General features: G+C 40.0%; 1 protein-coding gene across 1 annotated transcript in view; it reads right to left on the reverse strand.

The window, feature by feature from the left end:
• The window catches only part of LAMA1 (laminin subunit alpha 1), a 144,977-nt gene extending 131,041 nt beyond the window's left edge, over window positions 1-13,936 (reverse strand). Inside the window, exon 1 of the mRNA XM_045007964.1 lies at window positions 13,797-13,936. Within this exon, the coding sequence (XP_044863899.1) occupies window positions 13,797-13,872 (76 nt within the window). The 5' untranslated portion in view covers window positions 13,873-13,936. The remainder of the gene's footprint in view (window positions 1-13,796) is intronic.
• Window positions 13,937-15,634: the final 1,698 nt, after the last annotated feature.

Below are 15,634 nucleotides of genomic sequence, written 5' to 3' on the forward strand. Positions count from 1 at the left end.
CCTTCTGTTCTTGGTTGTAGAAAGTAAAATATGTCCTGACACTTTTTTTCTAAACTATTTTCTCCTATTTTCTTAAAACAACAGTGGCTAGAGAAGAGCTGGAAAATGGCTAAGTTTCCAAAACAAAATGTACATTTAAATTTTCTCACTTTAAAGTAGAATTGTATACTGGTGAAGTTCCTGCTGGAGTTACATAAATTAATTGCTCTCCAACTTCACATGCTCTTGTGCATATAGAGAGAGCTCAGCATCTCTGTACATTTTAAAAATATATAGTTACAAGTCACTTTCTGAGCATTTTTTGTATAGCATTTTCAAACACTTAACTTCACACATCGAAGGCACCTGTCTTCATGCAGGTCAAACTTCCCAACAAGTACAAATATTAAGCAATTTTGGATTTTAGGGCCAAAAAAATAAAGGGGAAAAAATCTGGGAAATTTGTCAAATTAAAAATGCATGGAAGACCGTTCTTCCCTATCCCCCACCAAAGCTCAAATAACTCAGACAGCCACACGGAATTTTAATCAAAGCTCCAAAAGTAGCATGCCTTCGGCCTGAGAACAAGCATGAGGCATTTCAGACCAAAGGATAATTTTTTTAGAAACTTGTGACAGCCTGAAGACAGGGATTTGTCTTTCACTTAAACTACAGCAACACTGCTGTGATACTATCATAAAAAAAAGTAACACACACTTTGGACTGGATCCTGAAAACCCTTAGTCATCCAAACAGCCCTGCTTAATTCATGTGGGAAATGGACTACTGACATAAGGAAGGGCCTAAAGAATTGGGTTGTTAAGTTTCAGGTAGGGTCATCAAGGACTGAACAGTTCCCTTAAGGTTGCACATGTTTTATAGGAGGAAAATATCAATTCCTGCTGTATGGTACACTGAATTTCTTTTTTGTTTGGTCATATTCCAAACTGCTTTTCTCTCACCGAACAGGGGCATTACTGTCCACTTCATCATTCTGGGGGTCATCTTTACATCACAGATGAAGTCCTCTAATCCCTGTCACTAGATAACGCTTCATCTCGACCAAAGTACAGGATATACAACTTTACCCTCAAGACTGTCATCAATGTCACATGTTGCATCAGTTGCTATGTGTTACTTAGTGACTCCCCTAAGATCAGATACTACTGTGCCACTTCCAGGGACTTGGGGCTCTATTCACCCTTTAATCATAATACAGCTTGGCTTAAATTTCACCATCCATCCACTGAGCCAAACCTCTACTTAAAAAAAAAAATCCTGTTTTAGTGCTGGGTGAGTAGGCTTACTTTCCACACAGAAAGGCACAATTATAAACACTCTACTTAAAGTTTCTCTTTGTGGGGAGAAGGATAGGAGAATGTGATATGTAAAATATTATCCATTGAGATTTCTGTCTTCTGAACTACTGAATAAACAAGTCCAGCTTTCACCAATAGATTTTGACTGGGGGAAAAAAAAGGAGAGAGAGAGAGAGAAATTGAAACAAGTCTCGCATTGGAATTGTCATAGTGGATCTCGCCTGTAGGACATCTGTCCAATGTCTGTTTCTGACAGTGGCCAGCACCAGATGACTCAGAGAAAAGCCCAAGAATCCTCCCAGCATGTAGATGTAGGGCAATTTGCCCCCATCAAGACCTCCTCCTGGTCACTAGTGCTTAGAGAATGGCTTGTCATGCCTCTAGAAAACATCACAGGAAAACTGCACTATACACAGCACAGAACAACCATTTTCCCCCATTACAATTCTGACGCAGTATATAGGAGACCAAAGTCATTCCGGGTATAATCACTCTGAAGTCACCAGGAATTAATTTGACCCAAATGAGACTTTCGCAGTGACAGGCTCATTCAGTAGGATATTGGCAGGCACTTCAAATAAGCATACTTCAAATAAGATAGATACATTGTGATTAGCCTTGAAAAGATTCAGATTTTGATTTTTATGAATCTTGATGGAAATCATGAGTGTTTATGTCCAAGCACCTATACATTAATCAGATTTTTTATTTAGTATTTTTTACATTTTCTAGCTAAGAGACTAACAGTTCTTTGTCAAACTCTAATGACTCTAAAAGTTTACATTTTTAACAGATTTTTAAATAAATTCATAACTTTTGATTAAAAAAATCATTTTTCATCACAAAGCATGATGGAATACTGATATTTCCATTAAACCCATTAACAGGCACAGGCTTATTAGATTTCAAGTGATTTTAAAAAATATTTCTTACTCTGTAAATTAAGCACATAAATTGTCCCACTAAAGTCCACGAGCCTACATAAGCTTAAATCAAGGTATGTGCCTAAGAACTTTACTGAATCATGGACTTAGTGGTTCATATTTTATTTATTTATTTATTTTGTATGGGTGGGGATAGAGGAAGATATGAACAATTATTTAGTAATTACACCTCGGCAAACCCAGAGTAACTCCCCCAAAGTCAACAAAGTTACACTGATTTAAAAAAAAAATCGAAATCTGGGCTCTTCAATATTCTTTGAAAAGTATTTTCAGATAATGGTAACATGATAGGCAGTTTGCAATCAGCATAGGCAAATGAATGGAATCCTATAATTTTAAACAGCATAGATTTCACAACTCTGATTTAAACCAGATTTTCTGAATATCCTAACAACTCAAACAACTTCCATTTTAAACTTCCCTCATCAAGCTCTTCTAATCCTGTTAAGCAGAAACAACATTCACTAGAGACATTAGGATACAGTACAATTAAATAGATTTAAATTTTTTATTAAAAGTTAATGTTTACAATTAAATATACACAAGCTAAGAGGGAAGATACTGTACATCTGGGGTCAGGTTTGAGTTATGAGGGATTACAGGTATCGGCTACAAGGATGAAGAGATACATACATATCACATAACCAGCATAGACCCAGATTGGGGTGCGGGAATTTTTAAAGCGTCAGTAAGTAAGTGGGCTCGGGTACGCCACCCATGGAATGCATTAAGAGTCCAAGTCAGTATCGGTGTATCAAATAAGTACATGGCTGGGGATTACATTTTGTCTTAAAAAGACCAATACTGTGTATACACACACACACACGTACAACTCACAGTAAAGAAAAAACACCACATAGCATTACACTTACAGCTAAAGAATACAATAGAAGCAAGTGAGTGACAATAAGAGTTATGAGGAGCACAAGTTAATTTCTAAATGTTACAGTCTGGTATGACAGATAACTACTAGATGTATCAGCTTCTTATATTTTAGAATAAGGAGAGTTAATAAAAGAAAGCCAGATAGCAAAGTATGATATTTTTCCATGTTTTATATTAGTAAGTTTTTCCATGAACAAAATACTTCACACAAACCAACTGCCAACACAAGAATGGCAGACTCTCACCATTGGGCTGCCATAATGAACCTGTCAGTAAAGAAGCACAAACAATGGTCCACTACTGTTGTTGAATGCTCACTAACTACCTCAGATCAAGCAATTTTTGTCTTGATACACTTTTTGATACAATTTGTCTTCATACACTTTTTGATACAATTTTTGTCTTGATACACTAGTGCAAATCAGCAGTAACTTTACTGAAGTCAATGAAAGTACAGTCATATAAAACCAGAAGTGAGCCTAATTCTATCTTTATACCAATGTCATTCCATTAAGTAAGTCCTGATTTAATGAGTAAATGTGTAAATGAGTTCATAATCAGGCCCATTGACTAATACAGGAAAGCTTAAAATCAAACACCTCCATGCCAATTATTCCTGAAAGAGCTGGGTTCCTGGGCAATTCCGTCACAAAGAAAGTGCCAGCTGCTGATTTACACACAGGTCTTTTTAAATGCTTATTTGATCTGTTGAATTATGTTTTCAGCTGTGGCACAACCCCCAGAACTCTGCATGGAGGCTTTCATAAATGTAAATAAACTAAAACCTCCAACAGTATAAATCTAAAGGCAACATTAACACTTTTCATGTTAATTTTATCTGCATTTATGTTCCTTGGGTGAATTCCTGTCCCAGTGAAGTTTTCCCATTGACGTCATTAGAGCCAGGATTTTGCCCATTAAGTCTACCACTTGTACAGTCCAAAAATTTGTTAATGATCAGACCTAAAGTATGGAAGCTCTTTTGAATTATGCTGATCTTCTATACTACTCTTCATCTGTCTTTATATCTTTTTAAAATGTTACACTTATATTTTCCTAATGTGTCATATTAACAAAGATATATTTTGGAAAAACTGAAACATTCTTCACCCAAGATTTTCCTTTTTCAGGACATTTGTATTTTTTCCATCCAGTGTCTGAATTGTGTTATACAGGTCAATCACTATTCAAACACCAGACACCTTAAAGTCTTTACGGAATTAACTCTGCAGTGAAATTATTCTTAAATGTCTTTTGGCACTGGTGAAATTTCCAGTATAAGTCATTGGGTAGCATCTTCTAAGGTGAGTAGTAAAATAGGAATTGTAACGTCTGATAGGACTTCTTTTCTTTTAAGAAAAGGAACAAAAATATGCAATACTTCACTCTTTGTGCTTTGCAAACTTCATTATATCTGTTCTCTAGTAGCCACCATTCTGTCAGTTACTGAGGCACTGGATAACAGTAGACTTATTAATATATTGTTTAGACTTCTTCAAACAAAATGGAACTACTGGATGAAACAGCTGGTAAATCTCCAACACTGTATATTTTTAATATGTGCTTCTAATTTATGCAAAATATCCCCCAATTCCTAAAATCACTGTTATTTTCTCAGCATTAGAGAAAAGAAGTAGGATATGGGGAACACCTAATTTCCATATATGAAGACCAAAAGCTCAATTCATTTCTTAATTACTCCAGTTTTACACTGGTGTAAGTGCAGTGTAGTTGCACAGGGAGTAAAAGGAGGTTAATGCAGTGGTGAATCGGACCCAAGGCATCTATATATTAGTACAATGCTTGATAAAGGTGCTGATATAGTAGTAACCTATATAAAATAAAAAATCCACAGGCCACTCAAACCTTTTTGAGCTGAAGACAATTTAATTTAACCTCTGAGATTAGGCCTTCCCAATTTATTAACTGGGTACACTGACCACAGAGACTTTCTCTACTCATCCCCTTTCCTTCCCACCAAGCCAGCCTAAATCGCTGCAGACTGTTAGCAAAAGAAAAGCTTAAACAAATATGATATCCTCTGCATCCTCTAGAGTCTATGTGTCTATCTCCAAGGTCACTTACAACTAACAGTAAAAACAAAGACAGAATTGACGGGGAAATAAAGTCTTCATTTCAGGAAGACAGTTGCTTAACTATGATGACTTCTCACGTGGGAATCAAAAGGAGGGCTGGGTCTCGCAGAACAATGAAAGAGCTCAACAAGATGATATATCTTATTTTTGTAAAACTGTCTTCAAATGCAAAGCTTTAATTTAATTTAGATGAAATTGGTCAGGGAATGTCCTTGACAAGAGTCTTTATTGTTTAATAAACCATTAAAAAAATCTTAATATGTTAAAGCTCATAAAACCACTGCAGAAACTAAAGGCTCAATTCTACCCACTGTCTGCACAAGCAGAAACCAATATGGAACATGGCTGTTGGAAGAAGCATAGAAGGGGAATAGAAATATCACCTCTGTGGCATGCTCCTTTTTCCTCAACTCGGTAGGTGTCCTCTGTGGGTGTCCTACAGGCTAAAACTATTTCCTCATGTTTATTTCCCCCCACACAGTTCCTCACACCTTCTTGTCAACTGCTGCAAATGGACCATTTTGATTACCACTACAAAAAGTTTTTTTCTCTCCTGCTACTAATAGCTCACTATAGATCACTCTCGTTAGAGTGTGTATGGTAACACCCATTGTTTCATGTTCTCTGTGTGTGTAAAAAAAAATATAGATATAGATATAGATATAGATATAGATATAGATATAGATATATCTCTTCCTACTGTATTTTCCACTGCATGCATCCGATGAAGTGGGCTGTAGCCCACAAAAGCTTATGCTCAAATAAATGTGTTAGTCTCTAAGGTGCCACAAGTACTCCTGTTCTTTTTGCGGATACAGACTACATGGCTACTACTCTGAAATCTACAGGCTTTTGCCACTCTTGGAAGACTTAGACCAGGAGTGGAAGTGGGTAAGGATAGACTGACAGTGTGAATGCACTTATGGAAAAATCTCATCGAATCAAGCAGAGATTAAACCAGCAAGGTTTTACAGCAAATACTATAAAAACCAGATCATCTTCTCCTGTGAGAAAAACCAGGACTCAGAGAGACCCATCCACATTGTCCTGTCAGGAGAAAACAGGAAAAAAATTATGGGGGGCTGCCCACACAATGGGGGCTTCTCATGAGAAAAAAATCTTATGGAGGGATTGGCCCCTACATTTTCTGCATCTACCCATTTGCAAAGGGGGATTGAAGGCTTATGTTTTGATGGCATTATATATCAACATAGCTATGCTCCTATATGGTTTCTAGTTTTCATGTAAAATTTTAAGTGTAATCAATTTAACTATAAAATAAATCTACTGGTTTTCCTGTAAAATTTTACATTCATACTTATTTTTAATGCCTGACAATAATGTATAAATAATCATGAAGCCTTTGATTTAGGTGGACATTTGCAGTATTTTTTTTCTTGCAAAAGCATACAAATACAACCTCTAATTAAAAAGAAATACACCTCTAGCCCGATATAATGCTGTCCTCGGGAGCCAAAAAATCTTACCGCGTTATAAGTGAAACCGTGTTATATCGAACTTGCTTTGATCCGTCAGAGTGCGCAGCCCCCCAAGCACTGCTTTACCGCATTATATCCAAATTCGTGTTATATCAGGTCACGTTATATCAGGGTAGAGATGTAGTAGAAGTAATTAGTGGAGCAGGAGCACTAGTCATTTTACACTAGACTACTCTCTATCATATGAACTAGTACCCACTGAATAGTCCAGCTGAAAAAAACTGGAAATTAAAAGGCCAAAATTCAGTGCCCATTCTATGGTACCTGCATGTATTAGCATTCCAGGGCAGCTCACAAAGTAGAGAATTGCTGACTGATGTAATACTAAAGTAAGATGTAAGGTGATCACTAACGGACCTCAAACACATAATTTGGGAGTTTTCATGCAACTGTGTTACTATAAACTAATGAATACTCTTCTAAATCAAAGAAGAAATAAGCAATCTCATTTTGCAAAGCTTCTCTCTAACATAGATACTATAGTTCTTTGTCCCATCAGGAAGGCCATCTCAGCATGGAATGCCTCAGCCCTTTAGCCCTTTTTAAACAAAGACATAGAAAAAGGAGACAGGCTCTGTCTGAAGATCCTTGCTTTGTGTGAAAGTGCGGTAAATACCAACAACTAATCAAGATATGCTGATAATTTACAGAAGATACACTTTTTAGCCTTTAGGGCATGGAAAAAAGTATTTATGGCAGACAAGTGGCTTTTTATCTTAATCTTCAGTCTACTTAGAATGCATTCACAAGATTTTTCTCCTTCACATACCTTTGTACTCTGTGGGCAGAACAAAGACCATGTTGCTCTTTAGCTTTGGCTTTCTTTTAAAATAAAACTGAAGGAAAATGCAGAAGAAATAATATGAGCAAAATTTGACATTTAAGGATACACTGATTAGGGCTGGCATTTAATGTTGTATTTTAGAAAGTTTCTCATCCAGGCATGTATCTTGTTCTATTTCAGTTACTGTGGATAGCTGAAGTATCGCCTGATTCCCCTCCCCCCACCCCCCCAAACTGAACATCTAAGTGATAAAAATTGGCAGTTAACTGAGATTTACATACCAGTGCTCTTTTTCATCCCAAAATATTATAATGCTGCTTAATGTCAGTCTATGAGCCATATATTTTTATTGAAATGCTGCACACATAGAGGCAACATTCCTAAGGGATATACAGTGAAGCAGCACTACATCAGGCCACCTGATAGGGAGCGAAATTAAAGTGGGACTTGTGTAGTCAAAGTGCACAACCCATAACACCAGAACTTGGGGTTGCTGTTGTGGCCCACATTCTCACAGGTGCACACGCACACAGTGGTAGAGGGTCCCAGTTTGTACTTGAGGCTCCCAGACCAGTGGTAATGAGGGGCACTGAGCATTGTAGATTGCTGTACAGCAGATACTTCTGCCCGACTATTTTTTGTTGTAAGAAGATATATAGCTTTTCAGTCTTATCATGGAACACTGATTAACTCATTCTGTCCCTGACTTATCGCACCTTTTTAGCTCATCATTTCACTGTTCTTAATTGCAGTTTGCTTGCACTACAGCCTTTCTGAGTTTTTCATATAGATTAAAACAGAGCACTCCATTTCTTTTCCAAACGTCAAGGGATCTGCAGCTTCTTTTAACATTATCTTAGCAGAATTTTTAAAAGTATAGGATATTTATATGGATAAAAGCATATCCAGAGTTACCATATCTAGAGTTACAATAATAAACATTAAAAAAAAATAAGACCATTGGAAGAGATATAATTTCTCCTGTTGGAGAGCATAAGCCAACTATTGGCATTCAGGAAGAAACTTTCCCTAAGACCCCCATCATCACATAACACAAGTTTTCTTATACCTGCTTGTGAAACATCGGGTACTTACCACTTCTGGAAACAAAATACGAGACTAGAAGGATTACTGTTTGATCCAGTATAGCAATTCCTAAATCCTTATGACATGCTTTTTCACTCCTCACCATGCAATATTTAGGGACATATTGTCCAGCACATCTTGAAAGTTCAAATCGACTTTTTTTAAAGTGATACAATAGTTGGTTTCAATTATTTTCAAATTAAAACATAGATTCACAGGTCTGAAAGTGACCCTGTCATTATATAAAACATGCATTTGGCTAGTATGTAGTTATGGTTATGCACAACGAAGAGCATGTGCCTATAGGTGTATGCTAGATAGCATACAGAGACTTCCCTCATTTGGCACAGATTATTGTGACTGGAGCAAAGGCTTAAACTACTGATTCAAAATTCCCAGATCTATGGACAGCAAGGTTACTGCAACACACTCTGACTCATTAAAATGAGTTGAGGCATGACCTACTGACATGCAGCTGAATAAAGCTGCAATCTACAATGCAATAACTTTGAAAGTCACCACTGCCATCTGCCTATAAAAAAAGCTGCTTTCTTTATTGAGAGATTGGGTGTTGAATCTACAGAAGGAACACTACAACTGTTTGACAAGTAGTGGGAAATCCAATTCAATAATAAGAATTAGGTCAGTTAATTACCTAATCAATGTTGTATGCAGTGTTGTTGTAGCAGTGTCGATCCCAGGATGTTAGAGAGACAAGGTGGGTGAGGTAATATCTTATATTGGACCAACTTCTGTTGGTAAAAGCTTGAAACCTCATCTCTCTCACCAACAGCAGTTGGTCGAATAAAAGATATTACCTCACCCACCTTGTCTCTGTAATCAATGTTTGCCATTCAATAACCAAGAGGAAAAAATTAGGATAGATATGCTATCAAAATACCTAAGAAATTTAATGTGTATGTAAAATATCCATCTTATACTGAAGAAACCTTTCAAATTTACACATAACCGTGTTTAGGTTACTGATTGAAAGACTAGACCACAAAATTTTCTTTATCATGCTATGTTGCTTTTTCACACCGGAGACTATAGCATCTTCTGACAAACCAACACAGCTATTGTATTCTATAGTTTCCTGATTTGCTGTCAGGAAATATGCAGACATGTACTGAAAAGCAGGAAATGCTGAAGAGATAATTTTATCAATGGTATTTTCATGGGCATTCTAAAATAATTTTTTGTTTTGTGATCTCAGCACCAACTCTGGTCTAGTCTTTCAAACCTTTCCAACTGTGCAACAAACCAGGTTTTAAGATTACCTTGATATTCAAAAGTATAGATATTCTGGACTTCGGCTGTTTTTACTTTCTCCAAAAGTAATACAATCATTTGTATTGCCATAACATTCCTCACATTGTTTTTGGATTAGTATCATGAGATAAATGGAATGCTAGCTTTTGTAAGACCATTATCCACCAGATGGGTTCTGATACTCACCACTTTAATGCATTCATCCACATCAACATGCAGAGATATATGTAAGCTAATGGAAAGAATGATTTTCTGACCCAATCTTTGAAAAAGAAACACAGAAACAACCAAAGGAAAGAAAGAAAAGATTATAGTTACCGCTAAAGAAAACTGACAAGATGAGGTTTAGCTACAATCAAATTTGATGGCATGTGTAATCTTTAATATAGAGTCAAGATACATTTCATCAGGAAGCCTTCAAATTACTGTGTAAAAAATTATTTGAAATATCAATAATATACTCATATTAATTTGCAGCAGTTCTTTCAATCTGATCCTTGAGAATTTGTGTGTATGAAAGTTAGGGTTTACACATTCACATTAACTTATCCCCATTGTAAAAGTGTAGTATTTTTTATTACTGTTTATGCTATTAAAACTATATGCTAATATACATTAAGCAGCAGTTAGTACTGAAAGACTTTGGCATTTAAATTTCCTGATGAATATGCACTTAAATAGTCTACCTGAATGTTCATAACATAGCTATAGATGTTGCCTTGTATTGGTTTGTTTGTTTGTTTTTAAATAGACTGTTCATCTAAAGAAGTACAGGTGCATTTACTCAATGCTCTCACATATATATGGATTCAGAATTTTTCAGCATTTATTTGGGCTAGGGTGACCAGATGTTCCAATTTTATAGGGACAGTCCCAATTTTGGGGTCTTTTTCTTATATAGGGTCCTATTATCCCACCCCACCCTCATCCCGATCTTTCACATTTGCTGTCTGGTCACCCTAATTTGCGCTCAATCCTGCATGCCTACTCAAGCAATAGAAGTTTTGAACGTACAATCATGGCAATAAACACATTTGCAATGTGTAAACTTCCAGACGCCAACATATGTCTATCTTGAATGCCATACTTCAGCTTACTGATTTCCATTTAGGAAAATTAAGTCCTATATATATTTCCAGCATGTATCCAGCATTTCTAATTAATTTCTTCAGTAATTGTGTCCACTAAAATCAATCAGAGTTTTGCTGCTCACTTCACTGGGAGCTGGATTCATAACTAAGAGCATTACAAAACAGTCCTAAGAACTCGAGAAATAATAGTGGCTCTGTAACTTTCTCTCTAACTTTCTAAAGGGGAAAAAAATCTTCAATGTTGAGCTTAGACCTAAAGAAAGAGTATGAGAAAGTTATTAGAAAAACAAAGACTTCTAACAGATTACTCCAATAACCTTAAGTGTATAATGCTGAATAATTATTCCAATTTACATGTGTAAAAGACTTCAGTCCTCATTCTTAATATAGCAATTGTCTAGTTTATGTAAATAAACCCTCCTCCCATCAACTACCAAAGCATTTAACATTAGACATTAGGGAACATCCCTTTCCACCATGAGTTTGTAGGGCCCCTCCCAGCAAAATCAGTGCAGTTCTGTTGCGTAAGGGGATGGTGGGGGTTGAAATTGATATAGATCATGGAGAGGAATCCATGCTCTCCCAGCTCAAGAAAAGACAAAATGAGTTTGGGGTAGGCCAAAGGCTGGCTGAGGTGAGGGCATGGTAAGAGAGTCAGAATAGGAAGATCCTTTGGTCACTTTCCCCAATGAGGGGACACATTAGAGATGCAGCCACATTTTCTCCTATTAAGGTCCCCAGTGTCCAGTTAAGAGATGCAAACTGGGACTGGGGACTAGCTTGATCTCCAAATGTTAAAAAAGTCTTTTTTTAATATTGATCTAAAGCGCCATGCATCCTTCATAAAGGCAGTGATTCCAACCACTAACGGGGCGGGGGGGCAGAGCAAGCAAACAGTCTAGAGTCCTGCAGCCTCCTGGCTGGGGCAGGCACTTGCACTTGGGGAACTGGTCCCCTGGGCAGGGCAAAGCAGCAAGCCGGCTGCAACCCCTGGGAGGGGCAAAGCAAGCAAACAGTCTATAGGCCTTACATCCCTCAGGATGGGACCTAGAGCAGGCAGCAGCCTCCAAGCATGACCAAGCAACACTTCAAAGGTAGCAGAAGGAGATGTCACAAGCAATCAAACCTACTACAACTCTGGGCAGAGTTAGTTCACTATTAAAATGCTTTTTAAAAAATCCTTGCAAAAGCCATTTTTGAAATTGACCAGCACTAGCTTATTTCACTGCCAGCTAATATTAGACTTCCTCTTATGAGCTCAAGGCCACTTATATCCGGAGTTAGTTACTTCTGATTTACACCAGGGAAAGTGAGGAAATCTTTGCGCCTGATCCTCTTCCTCCAGCTAAGAGTACCTGGGGGCAGGGACCGCGTCTTATTTGTCAAACATCGACTGCAGTGATGCTCAAGGAGGAAGGGGGATTATAGGCGTGGCAGATATTAAGCCTAAAGTGATAAGGAATTCAGACCCCGGGAGAGTAGAGCTCTGTGATTAATCTCTGCACCCACCCTGTCAACAGCAGCGGCACATAAGTATTTGTGTCCTCATCTAAACGGTGTGTAACTTCCCAGACACCACAGCGATAGGCTCCTTATAAAGGTGATAATAAATTAATAATCGCAAAGCCACCCTGGTATACCGGCTTGGCCCCCTAAACGCGTCCCCTCGGCAGTAGCAATGTCGAGCCCAGCCCCTGCCTTTGCTAAGGCCCATCCTTTCCAGGGGACACAGGGTGATTCACGTGCAGCCCAGGGCGGGCTGCCCCGTCCCCTTTCCAGCCGGCGGAAAGGGGGGAGGTGAAAAGGCAGCCCCCAGGGACTGGGGGAGGAAGCAGGGCTAGGCAGGCTCACAATGGCCCCCGGAGCCCCAAGCAGTCGAGTGGCGAGTGGGGGGCAGGGAGAGGAGCCGGTTTCTGGCTGGCTGCCTCTGCTAGGAGACAATGCGAAGCGGGCTTCGCGGCGAGAGTGTCCGCCCCATTCATTCCCAGCGCCCAGCCGCGTGTCAGTGCTCCGAGGGGGATGGGGCAGCAGCCGGGTTTTCCAACAGGAACCCGCGATGGCCCGTCCCGGGAGGGGGCGAGTCGCCCCGGCGGGGGGAGGGAGGGGCCTGGCCCTGGGATCGCCCCTCACTTCAAAAGGGCCCTGCATGTTGCAAAGCCAGGGGGCGGCCCCTTCGCCACGGCAGCAGCGAAGCCGGGCAGCCCCCACCCCCCGTGCCCTCAGATGAGGAGATAAAAGAACTACCGCAGCTGGGGGGGCGGCGGGGGGTTGTAATTTACAGAGGCTGGGGAGGGGGGAGAGATGGGGCGATGGGAAAAAAGGGCGAAGAGGACAAAGCTCACGAGCCTGGGGAGAGAGAGAGAGAGCAGGGAATGAAGGAGAAAACAAGAGACACTGAGCCATGCTCTTCTTCAGGCCCCTCATTCAGGGTCTGTCTAAATAGCGAGGCTAAACAGCGTGTGCTCCAAAGTGCGAGGCTGATACATTTCGCGATGCTGGTGTAGACAAGGGCAAGTTGCATGTTAAATCCACAGCTGATCAAGCTACGCTCTGGCGGGGAGCCTTGTTGCTCCAACCCCCCTCGGGGCCGGGGTGGCTTCCGATTTGCGGTATGTGCAAGCACGGCTGCAGACCGGCATTCACGGGGGGCATTCCGAGCTCGCCCCCGCCCCCGTTCCCAAGGCTGCTCCAGAAAGCCAGCAGCGAAGCCACTGCCGAAGCGCGGCGCCGCCAAAGCCAGCGCACACAGCCCCCGTGTGAAACAAGTTCCTTTCGGCGGCTTCCGCCAAGCCCCCCTGTCTGCGCGCTAATCTCCCAGGCTGGGGACTGCCGGGGTCTCACCTCGAAGCTGGCATTCCCCTACCGCCCAGAGCAGCGAAGCCAGCAGCAGCCATCTGCAGGAGCAGCAGCAGCACATCTCCCCCCGGCTCGCGCAGCAGCAGCAGCAGCCGCGGAACCTCAGGTGGATGTTTCTCCTGGGGAGCAAATTCTTCTTTGACGCTTTTCCCTCCCACTCCAGGAAAACCAGCCTCTTCCCTTCCTTCCCCCTCTCTTATCTCCCCCTCACTCTGCACAGCAAGTGAGCCTGCCATGGCCAGACACTAAGAGAGGGTGTGGCACAAACCTCTCCGAGAGGGGAGGCTGGGGCAGAGCCCTGGGCTTCCCGGGAGCGAGCGTGCCCGTTCTGGTGGCTGTAAAAGCGGCACGTTCCTTGCGCCCAAACTCGAAAGCCTCTTGGGAGTGATTCTCAGATCCAGTGTTGCTTCCGAATTGATTCTCAGATCCAATATTGCGTCTGGAACCCCCCCCCCTCTTTGGTTTGCTCCACCAGTAGCTGTGGTAGCAAGAGACGCTGAGTTGGGGGGCGGGGTGTAAGTTCCATGTGCGAAAAGGATTCCGAGCTCCTGAGTAGGTGAAATAGTGTAGCAATAAAAAGTGTCTGCAAGCCTCTAACTATTTAAGCTCAGCATCCTCTTAAAAAAATAAATGTCATTTTACAAATATAGTCAACAAGTGATTGCTGGTAGAACATATGTAATAAGTGTGTAACAAGGAGTAGAGTAATAAAATTAAGAAAAGGATCATTCAAGCTGGATATCAGAGAAAACTTTCTGGCAATGAAATCTAGGGAACGGGAAATGGTGGAAACCCCGTTGTTTTCCACATTTAAAAATAGACTGGGCAATGCAAGGAAGAATACACAATGGAGATCAATCCTGCACTCAAAGGAAGTGGTCTTTTCCATTAAAAATTTCTCCGACTTTGACTTACAGTATAGTGGAGCTCATCACATTATGACTTGTTTTCTTTTCACTACTTATTTTTTCACAAGATGTGTTTTTCTATACTGAGATGTCAAATCAGTAATTAGGACTGCAGTGGTTTAACAACAGAAATATTCAGCTTACCATCAAGACACAACAAGTCATTAACAATGGGACATTTAAATAAACCATTTAAACGACATTAACATAAAACGTAACAAAGATGCCTTTATTATTATCTAATTTATTTGGGCATAAGCTTTCGTTGGCTAAAACCCACTTCATCAGATGCATGCAGTGGAATATATTTTCCAAATAAATTTGTTAGTCTCAAAGGTTCCACAAGTACTCCTCGTTCTTTTTGTTGATACAGACTAACATGGCTACCACTTTGAAACCTGTTTATTATTATCATTATTAATAATAATTCCTAACATTTATGTGGTGATCGAAGTAATTTGAAGAATGACAGAATAATATTTTAAAAGTTTCTTCTGGTTTTTTAAAGTGTTTATACATTAATATTTTTCTGATGTTCTTAATTTGAGACATTTAAATTTTGTCTTTAGTGTTTATTAGAGCTAGGGCACAGTAACAGCTTAAAGTTAAGGTTGCTAGAGCAGTTCCGTTCTAAGACCCCATCTTTCAGTCATTCATAAATATATGAAAAGTTGCATTTTTGTGCGTCATTTTTTAGTCATAGCCTCTGCCCAGGTGGAGAAATTCAGCCATTTTTAAAAGTGAAAGGATTTGAATAAATATACCTTGGCGTATATTACATTGGATTTGCAGGTGAATGAACCAGTGATGGTGTGGCTGATCTGGTTAGGTCCTGTGATGGTGTCGCTGGTGTAGATATGTGGGCAGAGTTGGCATCGAGGTTTGTTGCATGGATTGGTTCCTGAGCTAGAGTTA

This window comes from Mauremys mutica, chromosome 2, assembly GCF_020497125.1.
Source record: "Mauremys mutica isolate MM-2020 ecotype Southern chromosome 2, ASM2049712v1, whole genome shotgun sequence".
Classification (NCBI taxonomy): Eukaryota; Metazoa; Chordata; order Testudines; family Geoemydidae; genus Mauremys; species Mauremys mutica.